At 45.9% G+C, this 19,193-nt stretch overlaps 1 protein-coding gene across 8 annotated transcripts in view; it reads left to right on the forward strand.

Moving 5' to 3' along the window:
• Cit (citron rho-interacting serine/threonine kinase) overlaps positions 1 to 19,193 on the forward strand; it is a 226,811-nt gene that overhangs the window by 131,715 nt on the left and 75,903 nt on the right. For all 8 annotated transcript variants that reach the window (XM_045132089.1, XM_045132091.1, XM_045132093.1 and 5 more), the window contains 6 exons: positions 914 to 1,054; positions 2,992 to 3,117; positions 6,658 to 6,753; positions 13,128 to 13,244; positions 14,689 to 14,798; positions 15,827 to 16,001. In XM_045132089.1, the coding sequence (XP_044988024.1) occupies positions 914 to 1,054; positions 2,992 to 3,117; positions 6,658 to 6,753; positions 13,128 to 13,244; positions 14,689 to 14,798; positions 15,827 to 16,001 (765 nt within the window). The remainder of the gene's footprint in view (positions 1 to 913; positions 1,055 to 2,991; positions 3,118 to 6,657; positions 6,754 to 13,127; positions 13,245 to 14,688; positions 14,799 to 15,826; positions 16,002 to 19,193) is intronic.

Below are 19,193 nucleotides of genomic sequence, written 5' to 3' on the forward strand. Positions count from 1 at the left end.
TTTTTTTTTTTTTTTTTTTTTTGTCTTACAAAGGTTGTACAAATTCCTCATAGGCAAATTATCCAATGAGATTATTCAAATAAGAGAATAAGCCTGGTCTAGAGTGAGACTCTACCTCAAAAATCCAAACCAAACCATAACAAAACAACAAAAAAAGTGGTACCAATTTTGTATTTGTATAGTTACAAGACATAGAATTGCATCCTTTCTTCTTTTCGGCCCAAACTAACACATGCTTGTTGCTTTGTATGTTCTCTACTTGTCCGAACCAACTACCACCTCGCCTGAGAAATAATCTAGTAGTTAGAAGATACTTAAGTTCATAGACACATAGGTGTTCTCTTATTTTTTCTTTTAAGTTATATATAAAATGAAAAGCTTTATTTAAAAAAAGGGAAAATTAATGGTCAGAAGTTAACTCTATGAATTCCTAGGCAGGTCACCCACCTATACGTGTTTCTTTGATTCACTATATTGTATTGAATTGAAGTGAAGATACAAGTGATCGCCAAGCATGGTGGCATACTCCTTTAATCTCAGGAGTCAGAGGTAGGAGGATTGTCATGAGTTCGAGCTCCCCCTGAGACTACATAGTGAACTCCAGGTCAGCCTGGGCTAGAGTTGAGACCCTATCTCGAAGGAAAAGAAAATACAAAAACAAAACAAAACCCTGATTGTCACATTACCCATGAAGGAAACATGGGTCAATTCTAGGGTGCATACCAAATTCAATGGTACTAAAAAGATGTGTATAGACAAAAAAAGAAAAATGCAACAAGGTGAATGTGCATGATTTTAAAAGATGTAGAGTATCTACTGAGTGTTCTCTGCTTTTTCTGTTGGAAATACTGCCGTTGTCTCTTCGATGTGCTTAAACCAGGGCATCGGTGTCCTGCCCCCTCTTCCCTCACAGGCAGTAAAAGCCAGCACAGAGGCCACGGAGCTGCTGCAGAATATCCGCCAGGCCAAGGAGCGAGCCGAGAGGGAGCTGGAGAAGCTGCAGAACCGAGAAGATTCTTCAGAAGGCATCAAAAAGAAGCTGGCGGAAGCTGAGGTGAGCAGGGTCCTTCAGCCCGCCATGGACTTGACCCTGGGCGACTCCTTGGCTGTGCCAAGGGAAGAAACCATGAAGCCAGCATGTGCTCATATTTGACCAGACTTCTTTCCACCTGAAAGTGCTCTTGAAACCTGGCAGGCTTGCAAAACCTTACCCCACCCTAGAGGAAAGGAAAACCCGACTCCGGCTGCCCCAAAGCAGATGATGGCTCCGAGAGTTTTCCTGTCCATTTTCCTCTGAGCTTCTCACTAATCTGGGAGAATTTTTATTTATTCAGGGTCGTGTTGGCTGCATCTCTGAGGTTTTCTTCCTTCTCTTCCTCTGCCTTGCTGTTTCCAACATGGTGTTAATATGCCATTGAATTTCCCGGCTTTGCCTGGTGCCCACATGTCAGCGGTGGGCACGGCTGTATTTTGAGGTCCTCCCTCAGATCCTTTGTTGTTGTTGTTGTTGAAATCATTTACAGAATCGCACTGAAAACACACAGATGTCTTTCCGTTGTGCAAACTTCAGCAGTACTAGTGAATTTAGAGTACAGAGTGACACTCTTTCCCCGTCTGTGCTTCCCCCAGTCCCTGGTGTTTGTCCCACAGGATGGATGTGACATAACTTCACCGTCCCATCAGATCTTCGTATTCCCCTACCACAGTTTGCGTGTGAATCTCCTGCTACATGGCCCTTCGGGGCTGTCCTCATCCACATTGCTGGCTGTTTCCCATTGCTCCCCTGAATCCTGAACACCGTCTCATGTTTAGAATGACCTCGGTGTCATCCCCCACGAGCTGGTTTCCTTTTTCACTTTCTTTCTACTGGTCAGGGCTGCCAATATTCTTCTGGTCACCCCAGGCTTGAGCCCTTGGCATCATCTGCTTGTCCATGGACACTGAGTCACTTAGTCCTATAAGTACAGACATGTGACTCTCCTGCTCACCCCTTCCCCGCTTCTGCAGCCTTTCTCGTAGTGTACGTCCCTTCCTGCCTAGCCGAGAACATGTAGCAATTTCTTTTATTTTAATATTTATTCATGTATTTATTTACTTATTAGGGGGAGGAGAGAAAGAAAATGGTGTACCAGGGCCTCCAGCCACTTAAGAGGAACTCCAGATGCGTGCACCACCATCTGGCTTACATGGGTACTGGGGAATCAAACCTGGGTTCTATCCTTGGGCTTCACAGGCAAGTGCCTTAACCGCTAAGCCATCTCTCCAGCCCCTGTAGCAATTTCTTACTTTTCTGCTTCAGTCTGTCCTTTCTTCCCATGGACCTCAAGCACCCCATCCCAAGTCTTTCAGGGTTTCCGTATGTTGTAAGTGCACCCTTGAGCCTGCGTACCCCAAGAGCTATGACACCCCACCCAAACCCATTTGCCTACAAATGCTGGGTCCCTTTCCCTTCTGTCAGCCTGTGCTATGTGATAGCCAGTCAAGGCTTCCCCAGGAGCCTGAGCTGCCTGGTGGCTTCCTCCGTGCCGCTCCCCGTGGGTCACTGTCAGCCCTCCTCTCCTCCCTTCTGCGTTCCAGACCACACTTTCCACCACTCCTCTCGCAAGCTCGCTCTTTGGTCACTGTTCTGCTCAGCTGTGCAGTTAAAAGCCCTCCTTCCCACCCCCAGCCCCCACCCGTGTTGCATCTGTCGTATCTTTTTCCAAGGGCGGAATGACGTCTTCCTCCTTCTCTGTCTTTCCCATGATTCCTAGTGTGGAACTTTGCAGATAGTAGGCGCTTGGTAAATATTTGAATGAATGAATGCACTCTTACAATCTACCCAGCCGGGCACCTGACTGATAGAGCTGACTTCTCTGCCGCCGCCTCGGGCGCCCGAGACTTCCCCTCCAGGGTCTGCTCTTTCTGAGGGCCTGGCCCTCGGCGCAGGTGGTATGCCCCTAGGGGTTCGGTTCCCCCATTAAAACTCTCTGATTGATTCACGACCTACAGGAACGCCGCCATTCTCTGGAGAACAAGGTAAAGAGACTAGAGACCATGGAGCGTAGAGAAAACAGACTGAAGGATGACATCCAGACAAAATCCCAACAGATCCAGCAGATGGCTGATAAAATTCTGGTGAGCAGGAATGAAAGTTGCAAAATTCAAAGACAAACAGGTTAGCGCTTGCCAAGGGAAGTGGGTAAGAGGAGTCAGCCCCGTCCCAGGGGAGGCGATCCGGAGTAGTGCGTCCTCAGAGGTGGTTTCATAGACCAGCACAGTAACCAAATCCCGGGTGTTTCCGCACTGGTACTGGATTCCTCAGTATTATTTTATTTATTTTTTTTTTTGCTGTCTTTGCTATTTCCTGGCATATTTGTTTTATTTTATTTTAGTAAAATAAGTATCCATCATTTTCGATACATTTTAACAGGAGCCTTTATATCCTTCTATGGAGCAGAACTTTGTATAGCCAGGAACTCGGCAATACCAATTTCAAAAGCTAGAAGGGTTTAGACTTTGGGAAACAAGCCCCGGATTCTTGCTTTTAGAGAAGAGATGAGTCACACAGTTGTTTCTCTGAGTCGTCATTCCTGTCACAGATCCGTGCTCAACCCACAGCTGGCTGTCACAGTGGTTGCTCCTCTTCCGTTTCCTTAGCCAGAGGAGAATGTCTTTAGATTGTTACTGTCCTGCTTCTGTCTCGGGCTCTGGTGACCGTGTCCGTGGTTAGAACCCCAGGTGTGTTGGTGTGTTGCCCTGGCCAGGAAGGAAGACAGCACCTTGCAAGGGGTCTGTCTTGTCGGATCCTGGCTCCAAAGCCACAGTGTGCCTCTGTGATTTAGTGGCTCAGCGATGACCAGGATTTCATGCCTGCCTTCCTAGTGTCCCGACCCCTTGGAAGAGCCTCTTCTAATTGTTTGTTCCTCCCCACCACATAAAAACATGAGGTGGTGGACAGGCTGCTTTATCCCTCTCCTCCATCACTGCTGGGGAATGAGGTGTCCGCAGCTATGTGAACTCAAGAGTGACTGACTTACAGGCTTATTCAGCACCTAATACCAAACCCTTCCCCGCTTAATGGGTTGCTCTGTGTGTACTCATGAGGATGTTCTTGTGTAACCGTTAGTATCCTTTCTGTTCTCTTGCTCAGTCATCCAAGTTTCTCTTGACCGTTCGTTGTCAAGTGTGTGGATTTTATCGTGAGCAAAACCAGAGCCCACTGCTGCCCTCCTTTGCTCGGTTAAAGAACAGTTAACGAAGTGGTTAACTCTCTTGCGGTTGCAAAGTATCTCTCTGTGCAATGGCGATGTGTTCATTCATTCATTCAACAAATATTTAATGGGCTTCTACTATGTGCCGGGCATGGTCCCCAGAGCTAGAGGTACAGTCACCGACGGCAGCTGCATAAGACAGCCGAAGAGTCGACCCAATATGTACAGAAAAAGCTGTGTTTAAAAAATGACAACAACAACAAAAATAAAATGCTAAATCGTGGGCTGGAGAGATGGCTTAGCGGTTAAGCGCTTGCCTATGAAGCCTAAGGACCCCCTGGTTTGAGGCTTGATTTCCCAGGACCCACGTTAGCCAGATGCACAATGGGGCTTATGCGTCTGGAGTTCATTTGCAGTGGCCAGAAGCCCTGGCGCACCCATTCTCTCTCTCTGTCTCTCTCCCTCTCTCTGCCTCTTTCTCTCTCTGTCTATTGCTCTCCAATAAATAAATAAAATAAAAAGCCAAATCACTAAGTAGTCAGCGCTAAAACCTGCTTTTCCAAAGTTTATTTGCAGCTAAAATGTAGGAGTAGAGTTCTGGGTTCCTCCATTATATATTCCAAATTCCCATTCATATCAGACCAGAAATGTGGTTCAAAGGTTGTCAATCTTAGCTATCTTTTTTTTTTCTCAAGAAAAACAGCTTATTTTTAGATTTTGATTTCCATTTCTGTGTCATCTCATGAAGACCAACCCTAAGATCAAGTGAACTTGTAACCAAAAGGAAAAATAAAATTTCTTTATGGGAATATATCTTGTCACCTGCCCCAAGTGCCTTTGTGATTTTTGTCTACCAAAAAGTACCTTTTGCTTGAAAACCCTGTGCTTAGGTTGCAGACTGTCTGGGAAGTGGGCAAAGAATGGTCCTTCCACTGTTATATCATGATGAGAAGTGGTCCTTAGCACTGTTACGTCATGATGGTGCTTCCAGCAGGTTCCACACTGTCACTTGCTGTAAAGTGTTTGCTATTCTGATAAGAACTTTTCAAGACAAATTATTGGGGCTCTTATTACAGTACACAGTCTTTTCCCCTAATCCAAGAAGCCACTGCTGGGGGTCCTTTAGTGAGCACACATGAAGCCCTTAAAAATGTTTTTATTAACTAGAATCCTGTTTACATTCAACGTCCCGAGATCACATCTGGGAGATTGCAGTAGATTTCTGCACCTGGTCCTAAGACTGAACATTTTAATGTCTTTGCCCAACCCCACCCAAGCACAGCCTATGCCTGCAAACATTAGAATTTCAAAGGCTTCATCGCCCACATTTTGTATGCACAATTCTCAAAGGACTTCCCCCCCCTTCCATTTTACGGACATATCCTGTATAATTTCCTCATTCTTCAAAATTCTCATAATTGCTTCCACTTTGAAATAAAAAAATTCATAATAGTATGAAGAGATGAAAACTTGAGAGTAATGACTTTTGATATCAGTAATTAATGGTCCCTGATTCAGAAGAATTAATTCAGATGCTGCTATCTGTGCACATAGAGCATGTTTCTATGAGTTGAATGCCTCCTTCTAAAAGATCAGTTTATAACGCACTGGCAAATGAATTGGTATAATTTTCAAATGAATTACTATTTTGTTTAAAAGTAAAAAAAAAAAAAACCATAAAAACTTAATAAAAGAACTAAGAGAACCTTAAATTTGAGCTATTCATATTACTTCAAATTGTTTCCCCAACCTCTACTATGAATGCGCGCATTTTCATCATTCTCAGTGTGTTCATGTTCGTCTTTTGTCTCATTAGCATTGTTTCTTGTAAACATCACACCACATGCACATCTCCCAATATTCATTCTCCATACACTAGTCAGTTAAAGTAATCATTTAGATTCCTAGCCTTTCTATGTATGTTAATTGTAACATTAGTTTTCCTTTTTTTTTTTTTTTTTAGCTAGGGTTCTTGAGCAATAATTTTGTGCATGAGGAAAATACCAAGTATCATTTATCATCACAATAAATTCAATTCACTTTTCTCATTTAAGGCCATTCTAACAGTGAGATTGGCCCCAAGGCTCAAGACAGTGGTCAGGGTCTTGGTTCCGTACTAAACTCTCACCTGTTGCCTTGTTGCCCTTATTTTTCTGTGTAAAGTTGAAGATCTGCCTTTGCTTGACCTGCCATGCTGATGTATCTTGTATTTCTGATCCCAGCCTCACAGCCCACCAGCTGTGTGTGTGTGTGTGTGCGTGGGTGTGTACACACTTGGGTTTGGGAAAACCAGGGCCACACTGGGTGATGGTTTCCTTTCCAAGAGCCTTAGGCTAGCAATGGAGGAGCAGCTGCCTGTCACCTGTGGTGCCTGTGCCAGTGTCGTGTTTCCTGTGAGTGTCTGACATACGTTACCAGGACCATCTCTGCAATGTGCCTGACGACCTCTTCTTTTGGTGTGCAGGAGCTGGAGGAGAAGCACCGGGAGGCTCAAGTTTCAGCCCAACACCTGGAAGTGCACCTAAAGCAGAAAGAGCAGCACTACGAGGAGAAAATTAAAGTAAAGAGACTCTGTGGTCGTCCCCGACATTCTCCATTAGCACCGCATAGCTTCCCTGTCTTCCTGGGCACTGTGGCCACTTCTTGGTAGATCACAGGACTGTTTAAGGGTGCATGCTGTCCCTACTCCTTGATGGGAAGCTTTGGGGTCCGGAGTCAAAAGTTTTTTTTCGCTCATGATGTATTTTTAGTTCCATCTTTTTTACCTTAATCCACTGTCACCAAATCCTTGATTATTTAGATATAGTTATGTTCGTGGATTTTAATGCTACTCTTGCATCTCAGGCTGCTGTGCGTGTGTGTGTGTGTGTGTGTGTGTGTGTGTGTGTGTGTGTGTGTGTGTGTGTGTTTATGGAGACAGAATTTTGCCCTGACTGATCTGGGACTTGCTATGTTGACCAGGCTGTTCTCAAATTTGGGACAATTCCAACTGCTGTGATTATAGGTGTGTGGTGCTAAGCCCAGTTTGTACCTTTCCTTTCCCTTCCCTTCCCCTTCCCGTTTCCCCCATTTTCCCCTTCTCCTTCCCTTATTTAAAGTATATCCTTCAGAATTTTCTTTAGTGAAGATCTAGTGACAATCTGTTGTATTGACCTGAAATGTATTTATTTTATCTTAAAAAAAAAAAAGGTTAGGGCTGGATGGATGGCTTAGTGGTTAAGGCATTTGCCTGCAAAGCCAAAGGACTCAGGTTCAATTCCCCAGGACCCACAATAGCCAGATGCACAAGGGGGCACAAGTATCTGGAGTTGGTTTGCAGTGGCTGGAAGCCCTGGCATGCCCATTCTCTCTCTCTCTCTCTCTCTCTCTCTCTCTCTCTCTCTCTCTCTCTCTCTCTCTCTCTCTCCCTCTCCCTCCCTCTTTCTCTGTCAAATAAATGAATAAATAAAAATTAAATACTAAGCCAGGTGTGGTGGTGCATGCCTTTAATCCCAGCACTTGGGAGGCAGAGGTAGGAGGATTGCCATGGGTTCGAGGCCACCCTGAGATTACATAGTGAATTCTAGGTCAGCCTGGGCTAGAGTGAGACCCTACCTCAAAAAACCAAAAAAAAGAAAAAATCAGATATTAAAAAAAAATAGATTAGATGCAGTGTAGAAAGTAATGGGTTTTATTATGATGTCTTCTTACATGTATAAAACTTAATTTGATCATATTCCTATCATTATATTCTCTCCTGTAGGTCCCTCTCCTCCCAAATAGTCTTCCTTCTACTTTTATATTTTGTTTATATTACATTTTTTAATTGAAAATTTTAATGTATGAAGGTACAGGAATTTGATCATATTACTTTTTTTTTTTTTTTTTTTTTACCTTTTTCGAGTTAGAGTCTTACTCTAGCCTAGGCTGACCTGAAATTCACTTTGTAGTCTTAGGGTGGCTTGGTACTCACAGCGATTCTCCTACTTCTGCCTCTTGAGTGTGGGGATTAAAGGTGTGTATCACGAGCCGGGTATGGTGGCGCAGAGCCGGGTGTGGTGGCGCACGCCTTTAATCCCAGCACTCGGGAGGCAGAGGTAGGAGGATTGCCGTGAGTTTGAGGCCACCCTGAGACTCCATAGTGAATTCCAGGTCAGCCTGAGCCAGAGTGAGACCCTACCTCGAAAAACCAAAAAAAAAAAAAAAAAAAGTGTGTATCACCATGCCCAGATTACATGTGTGTTTTGAATGTACATTTTAATTAGCCTATATTCATTGGATATGATAATATACACCCTCACTTTTTTTTTTATTTTTGGAGAGAGAAAGAGAGAGAGAAGAGCGATAGAGAATTGGCATGACAGGGCCTCAGCCATTCTAACTGAATGCAAGGTGCTTGCGCCACTTAGTGGGCATGTGCAACCTTGCACTTGCCTTACCTTTGTGCGTCTGGCTAATGTGGGATCTGAAGAGTCGAACATAAGTCCTTAGGCTTCTCAGGCAAGCACCTTAAGCGCTAAGCCATCTATCCAGCCCTCACCCTCATTCTTAAAGAAGCCTTGCCTGGGGATGGCTGATGGAAGCACTCTGTGAGGTTACATTCCATCGACTAGTCTTTTCATCTTGCTGGTGTGAAGTCACCTGTCAGTCTTGCTGTTTCCTTCTTTCCATCTGTCCTTTTTCTTCAGTGTTGTACTTTGTCTTGACTTTTGAAGGTTTGCCATAAGGTGTTTAGATGTAGAATTCTTTTTCTTTATCTTGCTTGAGGTTTACTGGAACTTGGAATGAATTGGCATCTTTTCAATCAACTCTAGGAAATTGATGCTCATTATCTCTCTCTCTCCCTCAGAGAGAGAGGGAGATAGAGAGAATGGGCATGCCATGGCCTCCAGCCACTGCAAATGAACTCCACATGCATTTGCCACCGTGTGCATCTGGCTTATGTGGGTCCTGGGGAATTGAACCTGGGTCCTTGGGCTTTGCAGGCAAGCAACTTAAACACTAAGCCACCTCTCCAGCCCCATTGTATCTCAATTTTGTCCTTTCCACGTCTGTCTTTCCTTTTGAGAGTTTGACTGAACATCTGGAAATTTCTTCTAATCTGTCTTTTTTGATGTTTTCTGTGTCTTTGTCTCTTTGTGTTGCATTGTAAGTAAATTCTATTGACTTGTTTCCTAGTTTGCTAATTGTTTCGTAGCTGCATCTAAACTGCTGGGAAACCAATTAACTGAGTTTTTGATTTGAGAAGTTACTGTTGTTTTTTAATTTCATTCTTTCTGCTCCATTCCCACGTTAACTAGATTATTGAAGATAGTATTTTTGATCACCTAGATTTATAGATTTATTTTCAAGCCTGTCTTTTCTTTCTAGAGATATAATATCCTCAGTTGTTTGATGATCAGTTTTTGAAGATTTGCTTTTGCTCTGTTTCCTCTTTCTCACAGTGCCCTGGTGAGCTACTCATTTTCTTTGGAAAATCATTAATGGGAACTTTTTTGAAGCCTTGGATGAAAATATGCACCCACCTTGGGGGGTAGCTCTGGGCTTTGGTTTGTCTTTTCCTGGTGTTTGAGGCCATCAAAACTGAAGTCAAGTTTATTCGGTTCAGCAAATGCCTACTTTTCAAAACAGCTTTCTCTCTCTCATTTTGCCTTTGACTATGCCTAGTTTTTGATCTTAACTCTCCTATCAACTTTTTATTTTCCCTTTCAGTACTGGGGATTAACCTTGTGCACAGTAGACAAATGCTGTTTCCCTGAGTTCTGTCTCTCACCCTCTCCTCTGACTCTTTAAGAGCTTCTGGGGAAATGTTCCTGTGTTTCATGTGGAACTTTAAACCCTTGTCAGGAGGAGGGCTGGCCTGACTCATCTAGCCCAGTGAGCTGTCAGAAGTGCACGTCTGTACTCTTTAATAAGCATTCGTTTTCATGATGCTTTCTGCCAAGCCATTCATTCATCCTTATGTTTTGAGAATTAGACTCTGGTCAGCCATTATGTCTGACACATAATGTCTGTCCCTCTTCCCTGTCCAGATGCTGAAAGAGGTTGCTAGTTTTTGTGATGATCCTGCATTGGCCTTGGCTCGTATCCTGAGTTGCATGGTCTTTTCCTTAGAGAGTCCAACGTGGCCATATCCACTCAGCATTACCACTATCACCGCCCTGCCACCTGTTTTTCTTTTACCCATGTAGTGACTGTCTGTTGTTTTTCATTAAGAGAATGTAGGAGGGCTGGAGATATAGCTTGGTGGTTAAAGCACTTGCCTGTGAAGCATAAGGACTCAGGTTTGATTCCCCAGGACCCACGTAAGCCAGATGCACAAGGTGGCACATGTGTCTGGAGTTTGTTTGCAGTAGCCCTGGTGTACCTGTCCTCTCTCTATATATATATCTGTCTCTTTCTCTCTCTTCTCTCAGTAAATTAATCAATAAATAAAAAAAAATCAAAAAGAATATAGGGAAATAACCTCAGGCTGGGGGTGCTGCGTAGTTGGTAGAGTGATTGCCTGGCATGCATGAAGCCCTGGTTTCAATTCGCAGCCCCACATAAAACCGAACATGGTAGCTTATGTCTCTTACTCCTTTTGTGATGCCAGGTGAAGGCAAAAGGGTCAGGAGTTCAAGGTCATCCTTGGCTACATAGTAAGTTATACATAGTGAGAGAAACAAGCAGAGAAAGAGGGAGGGAGGGAAAGAGAAGGAGAGAAATAGAATGGGTGTGCCATGGCCTCCAGCCACTGCAAACGAACTCCAGATGCATGTGACCCCTTGTGCATCAGGCTAACGTGGGTCCTGGGGAATCGAACCAGGATCCCTTGGCCTCACAGGCAAGCACCTTAATCGCTAACCCATCTCTCCAGCCTACATAGTGAGTTTTTAATGAGTGGGCTTACCTAATGTCTTGTCTTCCCCCACCCCCCCACCCCCCCAAAAACTACCAAGCAGAGATCTCAAAGTGTTATCATGTGACCACTCTACCTTAATAACTTTACATTTTTATATAGCCCTACGTTTAGTTTGAAATTCTTACTGGTTTCTAGACTTCTGTCTTTGGAATGAACTAGTTTTTATCTAGTGATGGGACTGTATGAAATAGTGTAATTAGCACATATATTGGCTGACAGTGACCCCGTGTACAAGTCCACTTTGACCAGAGTGGTCATACTGATGTGCCTGTCAAAGCCTTTTTCTGTCTGCAGCTGAGTTTGGTGCCTTTAGTGGGTGCCTCTCATTTCAGACAAGTTTCTTCTCGCTTCCACTCTATCTTCTTGTTCATCCTTTTACCAGTTGAACACTGTTAAAGCTCAGATCCTTACTTTCTCCACAGAGGTAGCTCGTCCCTCCTGGTCCCCATGCTCCTCACCTTGGTACCCACCACGGCCAGAGCTGAGTTCTTGTTTGGAACAGAGCTGTGCTGAAAATGGCTTCCTCTGCTTTAGCACCCCATAAATAGGGAGCACATCCGGTGTAGATACTCTGTGTATTATAACCTCCGGTGCCTTCTAGATAGAAAGAACTTTGTTATATAGATCCCAGGGAATGTTCCCGAAAGGTCTGTCGTCTTCTGTGTTCCCTACTGGAATCTGCACAAAACCATTTCCTTTTAATCTTTTCTGCTTTGTGCTGCTGGTTCCAACTTTTATTAGGCCATTTTAGTGATCATCATGACCCTGCCTCGGCGTCTCCCGTGTTCCTGATCAGACGTCCAAGAGAGCGGGTCCTTCACCGTGTGGGGGGCCGCCTCGCCCCCACGCCACCCTGCTCTCTCTACCTTTTGCTCTTCTCCTCTAACTCCTGTTCTATTTTTCTTTTTTCATCCATCAGTACTAGTTTAAAGCTTTCTTTGAAATTTGTTCTTTGCTTTATCATATGGCCCCCTTCCCTGCTAACTGGCCTTTTTTTTTTTTTTAAGGGCCGATGTCCCCATGAGCTGTAAAGGCAACTTCCACAATAGACATTGTAGGAAAGGCAGATTTCAATAGCCTATGTGACCCCAATTTTTGCAGCTCCCCCCCCAATATCCTGTCATCCTAACTGATGGCAATTGGTGTCATTTGCAAAAGCAGAATGAATTCTTTGTGACAAGAAGCGCAGGGTCTTGGTCAAAGGCTTGGCTGAGGTATAACGTCTCCCTCTGTTTGGCTTGCTGTTTCGACCATTGGTCCGGCTGCGTGTGCCACAGAGAGCACTAGATGAAGCTGGTGGTCGGTGACACTGTTACTGCTGTATTTATTTTTCCTCTTGGGAATAATAGGTGCTTACAGTGGCTCTGACAACACAATTTTTCTTCCGTGAGGGAAGGTTTCTCTTTCCAGTGACTTTGTGTCCTGGCTTCATCAAAGGGAAGCGGTTTTTTTTTTTTGTTTTGTTTTGTTTTTACCTGTCCTTCCTGAGTGTTGGCTGCTCACCCACATCATTGGTGGGCCATGTCCTCTTGTCCCTGGCCATTTCAGAACCTCAGCCCCTGTCACCCAGTCAGCCTCTGTCTTCAGTTCCCCTCTTCCTATACACAGGAGTCTCCAGAATTCATCTGGTGCAAATTGGCAACGAGGGGCGCTTCTGAAAACACCTGGTGCATTGGCTCAGAAAAAGTTGTCCCCAGGAAACACTTGCGGATATTGAGAGCTTTCCCTCCTGGGTCTAAATCACTAGAGCTGTCCCTCACCTCTTATGCGGGAGTCTGCCAGGCTGTGGGTCTGAAGTGAGAGCCCAGTTCACATCCACCTCGTCTTTGCCCTGTGGCACTTCTGCTTGTCAATCTCCTCCTGGCTGATAAATAGACCCTAGGCTTTTGCCATGTCTCTGCCCTAGCGTCCGTCCGGAGGCCAGGTTGCCTCTCACTGCCTCCCTCCCTCCCTCCTCCCTCCCCACCTTCATTTCATCCGGTTGCTCCTTGCTTTTCCCACCACGCTCCCAGTCTGGCTGCCTAGGACGTTCACTTCTTTTGTTGCCGTAGGTGTTGGACAATCAGATAAAGAAAGACCTGGCTGACAAGGAGAGCCTGGAGAACATGATGCAGAGACACGAAGAGGAAGCCCACGAGAAGGGCAAGATCCTCAGCGAGCAGAAGGCGGTAGGTCGAAGCACTGGCAAAGCCCAGTCTCCACGGAGGGCTTTTGAAGCAGGCTGGGAACCACTCACTTGAGAACCTCTGTTTCATCTGATAACCCCTCTCCACACGGTCCTCTGTCCCCCATTATCTTGGGGATTGTAGGTAATGGGAAGCCTCTCTGAAATGGCTTCCTGTCCCCAAAGAACAGCGGTGGCTCCAGGTGGACAGTTTTATGCTCTTCTTTAATAATTGATCTGCTAACCACCAGGTTATGGTCCTTTAGACGGCCTCCCAACCACATGCCCAGTAGCCACCCCCCCCCCAGTCTCCTAGTTGTCTGATTGGTTTGTTTTTTTAAACTTGCCTGTGTCTCTCCTTTCTAACCCATGGGGATAATTCCAGGAACCCGCTGCTCATCAGATGCACCTGTGAGGCTTCTGACTTCATGTTATGGCAGATTCCCTAAGGGCCGGGGATGTTGCGTGACAGTTGAGTGCTTGCTATACCCTAGTATGACCACCAGCACTCCTAAAATTTTTTTTTTAATTTTATTTTGTAAGCAGAAAGAGGAGAACTAATGGGTGAGCCAGACCCACTTAGCACTACAGACGAACTCTAGATGCACACAACACATTGTGCATCTGGCTTTACATGGGTAGTAGGGAACTGAACCTGGACACACAGGCTTTGCAGACAGTGCCTTTAACCATTGAGCCATCTCCCCGGTACCCTCACCTCCCCCCCCAAAAAATTGTTTTTTTGAGGGAGGTTTCTGGCAGGTTATATTTTTAACCAGCATCCACCCAACTCTACCCCCAGTTCTTACCGTTGAATAAGTTGGGGAAATTCTGGTGAGGGGAAATAAAATGTGATAGCCAAGAACTTTTGCATTCAAGGGAGTGGCCCCTGCAGGCCCTGTTTATATGCAGATGACATAGGGGCATAAGGACGCCTGCCACAGCATGGCAGGTTCCTAGAGAGGCCTGTCCGTGTGGTGTTTTGATGCAAGCTACTTACAGTGGAGATGTTAGTTTTCATTTGAGCAAATAACTGAGTACCACCCGTGGAGCAGTGACGTTGAGTACAGACTAGATGAGTTGCTTGCTGCTTCTCTTTAATCAGTTGGCAATTCAGATGAGGCATTTTATTTATTTGGGGGTTAGGGAGGAGGGAGAGGCAGAGACAGAGAGAAGGAGAAAGAGAGAAACAGAATGGCCATGCCAGGTCCTCCAGCCACTGCACATGAGCTCCGGAGCATGCACCACTTTGCGCATCTGGTTTTATGTGGGTCCTGGGAATTGGAACCTGGGCCATCGGGCTTTGCATGCAAGCACCTTTATTAATAGCTGAGCCATCTCCCCAGCCCTTAGTCTTCAGAGGAGACCTGGCTTGGCTCGTGGCCCTCATTATATTCCGCAGTGGTATAACTGCGTGTGAGAGCTTTCCAAGGTCTTCCGTGTTTCAGATGATCAATGCCATGGATTCCAAGATCAGGTCCCTGGAGCAGAGGATCGTGGAGCTGTCTGAAGCCAACAAGCTTGCGGCAAACAGCAGCCTCTTTACCCAAAGGAACATGTAAGTGTTCAGGTTCTAAGCATGGGGCTCGCTGCTCTCTGGCTACCCCTCCTGGTGTAGGCTCTGTTCTGTCTCTTGCAGCTAAAGCAAATCTGATCTAATCACGGCCATTTTTGGCCCATCCCTCGTGGGGCTGCTTGTGTAACTTTTGCCCTCTCTCGAGTTGTCTCCTTCTTCTGTGGCCTCTCTTTTCAGTCAGGTGTTCTTAAATACCCCAAATTACTCTGCGATTACAGCGCTTGCTGTCTCTAATGAGACTATTTATAGTTAGTGCTTGGAAAGCTGCTGTCCCTGTTCCCCAGACTGGCCTGCCATAATCAGTCAGAAGTGATCTGTGTACACCCACGTGGGCCATCCATTCTTCTGGGGTTAGGCTCTGCCCCTGGGTTCAACAAGGACACTCTGTGTTCCCAAGCTCTCTGAGCACACTCTTCAGTGAGCTCCGGGAATTGTCTTTTCCTATAAGGTTTATCCTTTCAAAACGTTCCCATCTTAATCTGAGCCACGTACGTAGGTTTTTTTGTCTTCATGTTCTATTTTTTTTAATATTTAACTTTTCTTGGGCTGGAGAGATGGCTTAGTGGTTAAATGCTTACCTGTGAAGCCTAAGGACCCTGGGTTCAAGGCTAGATTCCCCAGGACCCACGTAAGCCAGATGCACAAGATGGCACATGCATCTGGAGTTTGTTTGCTGTAGGGCCATTCCTGTGCTCAAAAGAGGTCCCTATCTGCTCTCCTTCCTAGAGTCTTAAAGAAAAAAAAAAAATGAAAGTCTGTCAAAGGAGTGAAATGCTAGTGTTTTTTGCAGCACCCTCCCCCCAACCATTTAATCCCACAAATGAGGGGCTCTGCGCAGTGATGTCCTCCAGGTGCCCCTTGCTGTGATCATGCCCGGGAAGCCAGATTTGGAAGGAGCTAACCTTGGAACGACCATAGTCCGCGTATTGAGGATGTGCCCTCCTCGCTCCATGTGAGAGGCGTGTTCACCTCTGACAATTCTGTTTGGACCCTCCTACCACCCCCACCAGGAAGGCCCAGGAAGAGATGATTTCAGAACTCAGGCAACAGAAATTTTACCTAGAGACCCAGGCTGGGAAACTGGAGGCCCAGAACCGGAAGCTGGAAGAGCAGCTGGAGAAGATCAGCCACCAAGATCACAGCGACAAGAATCGGCTGCTGGAGCTGGAGACCAGGTTGCGGGAGGTGAGCTGGAGGGGTGGGTGGTCCCTGCAGAGGGTTTGTGGGGGTGTCCAGGCCGGGTCCAAGTCAGCTTTCAGTCACGAATCAGTCCATACTCGGGAGTGACAGAGAATGAAGACTGGGCCATATGGTTCTGGCTTTTCTTTTTTTTGTTGTTGTTGTTTTTGTTTTTGTTTTTTCAAGGTAGGGTCTCACACTAGTCCAGGCTGACCTGGAATTCACTCTAGTCTCAGGGTGGCCTTGAACTCACAGCGATCCTCCTACCTCTGCCTCCCGAGTGCTGGGATTAAAGGCGTGCACCACCATGCCAGGCTGTGGTTCTGGCTTTGATTCGCCTCGTTCTTACTAGTTCAGTAACTCTTCAGAAGCTTTTACCCTTCAGTTTCCTCCTCTGCAAAGTGTTGGTGGTAATGTTTCTTCCTGTTAGGATCAGGTGGGGATTATGTAAGCGGGTGCGCCTATCTGCCAAATGGAGCTGGGCATTTCCTCCTCTAGGAGGATGTAAGGAGGGCTGGAGAGATGGCTTAGCGTTCAAGGAGCTTGCTTTGCAAAGGGCCCAGGTTTGATTACCCAGGAACCACATAAGCCAGATGCACAAGGTGGCACATGTGTCTGGAGTTCATTTGCAATGGCTGGAGGCCCTGGTGCATCTATTTTCTCTCTTTCTCTCAAATAAATAAAAATACAATAAAAATATTTTAAAAGAAGGATGTAAGGATGTACACAAGATGTAGCCCGTGCATGGACTGGCTGCGCAGGACAGCTCAGTGACTGAGGCACATGTCTCCTGACAGAAGATAAAAGGCAAAACCAGCAGTAGTTCCCTTCAGAAGTACAGGGGAGCTAGGAAGAGAAGCCAGGATATTGATTGGAAAATAGAGCCAAGTTTGGTTTCAGATGATGTCAAGGTTGAGTGAAGCCATGATGTTACAGTCATGTACACATGGTGTATTTATTAAACACCTGCAGCATGCCATAGTACAGTGGCGATGATAGACCAGTGTTCCTTATCTTGGTGGCTCGCTCACAGAAGCGGATGGGAAAGCAGTCATTGCAGGTCTGAGTCCTGGGATATTTATGATAGACTTCTTCTAAATAGGGCTGGAGAGATGGCTTAGTGGTTAAGGCATTTGCCTGCAAAGCCAAAGGACCAAGGTTCAACTCCCTAGCACCCACTTGAGCCACATGCACAAGGTGGCACATGCATCTGGAGTTTGTTTGCAGTGGCTAGAAGCCCTCTCCCTCTCTGCCTCTGTCTCTTTCTCAAATACATAAATAAAAAGAAAAAAGAAAAAAGAAAAAACTCTTCAAAGTAGATGATGTTTCTTAAGGAATAGCCTGCTAAGCAGACAGGTCTGAGGACTAAACCTTGGGACTACACACATTTGCATGAGTTTACATGTGTTTCATTTCACTGGGGTCTTTAAAAGATGCCTCTACTCTAAAGGACAGAAATAGTACCATCTCATTTTCCCAGTGGTGGTCAAGGTGTGGGCTCCACCAGGGTCCCCCTCAGCTCTGAAGGGCAGAGTTTTTGGTATCCTCTCTAGCTTTTGATCTTGTGGGTTTTTTTTTTTAATACTTTATTTTTATTTATTTATTTATTTGACAGAGAAAGATGGAGAGAGATAGAATGGACACGCCAGGGCCTCCAGCCAGTGCAAACGAACTCCAGACACGTGGACCCCCTTGTGCATCTGGCTTACGTGGGTCCTGGGGAATCGAACCTGGGTCCTTTGGCTTTGCAGGCAAATGCCTTAACCGCTAAGCCATCTCTCCAGCCCTGATCTTATTTTTATTATGTGTGTGTGTGGGTATGTGCGTGCTATGGTGCAAATGTGGAGGTCAGAGGATATCCCTGGGGAGTCTGTCCTCTCCCTCTACCATGCTTGAGACAGGGGCTTCCTTGTTATTATTTTGTTTTTGCTTCTTAGCTTTATGTGCCCCAGTCTAGCTGGCCCTCAAGCTTTGGGATCCTCCTGGCTCCACTTCCTGTTGCCGTAGCAACATTGGGATCACAGATGCATGCACCACTTTACGTCTGGCTTTAGGTGGGTGCTGGGGAGTTGAAGTTAGGCTGGTAGGATTGCTAGCAAGCACCTTAACAACTAAACTATCTCCCAGGCTCCGTCTCCGCCCCCTTTTTGAGACAGGATTCAACTTTGTAGCCTAGGCTGACTTGGTACTTAACCAGGTAGCCTCTTTGTGCATCTGGCTTCACTTGGGTACTGAGGAATCAAACCCTGCCTGCCAGGCTTTGCAAACAAGCACCTTTAACCATTGAGCCATCTCTCCGGCCCCGGATTTGCATTTTTAACAGGCATTCCAGTTGATTCAGGTCGTTGAGGGTTGCTGCAAGCCTTACGATTCAGGCTCTGTTTTCCCTCTTTCTGGTAGAGTCATCCTTAAGGGTGTGAGTGTTATGTATGTACAGATTTATTTAGACTGGGATCCACTGACTGTCTTCCCATTTCACATACATGCCTCTTCCTGAGCCTGTCCTTCAGCATTATTGCATCTGGGCAATCACAATGTTCCCAGGGAAGCTTGTTGCCTTTCTTTCCTCCCTCCCTCCCTCCCTCCCTCCCTCCCTCCCTCCCTCCCTCCTTCCCTCCCTCCCTCTCTTCTTTCTTTCTTTCTTTCTTTCTCTCCCTCTCTCTCTCTCTCTCTCTCTCTCTCTCTCTCTTTCTTTCTTTCTTTCTTTCTTTCTGGAGTTGGTATAACGAGGGCCCCACCCCCATCCCCAACTACCCCACCAACCATGGTAGGAGAAACTTAAAATGTTTCATAAGCGGCTCAGAGCTCTATGTTCTCCCTGGGAGTTTTGGTGTTTAGCTCTAAATATAACAAGGCCAGTCCATCTTCTCTTGGTAACCTGCTGCTATTGAGATTGAGGGCAGAGGCCTCAGCTTCATGGCTGCTGCACCTTAAAGGGCCCAGAGCCCTCTCCCTCTCCTGTGGCAAAACGTGTGCGGACCCCAAGGGGCAGGGCGTCCGGGTTCGCCTTTCATCACCCTGGCCTCTCCTTGACTCTCTTTCACCTGTCTCTCATGGTTTTGCCAAGGGGCATCTGAGGAATTTTCAGGCTTACTGTCAGTCCCAGCCTGCTCTGACAGCTGGCATTTTAATAAGACAAACAGGAAGGCACAGTGTTTGCAAGCATGGACTCCCACTAGACTTCCTGGTTCGAATGCC

The sequence above is a fragment of the Jaculus jaculus genome, chromosome 13 (genome assembly GCF_020740685.1).
Source record: "Jaculus jaculus isolate mJacJac1 chromosome 13, mJacJac1.mat.Y.cur, whole genome shotgun sequence".
Classification (NCBI taxonomy): domain Eukaryota; kingdom Metazoa; phylum Chordata; class Mammalia; order Rodentia; family Dipodidae; genus Jaculus; species Jaculus jaculus.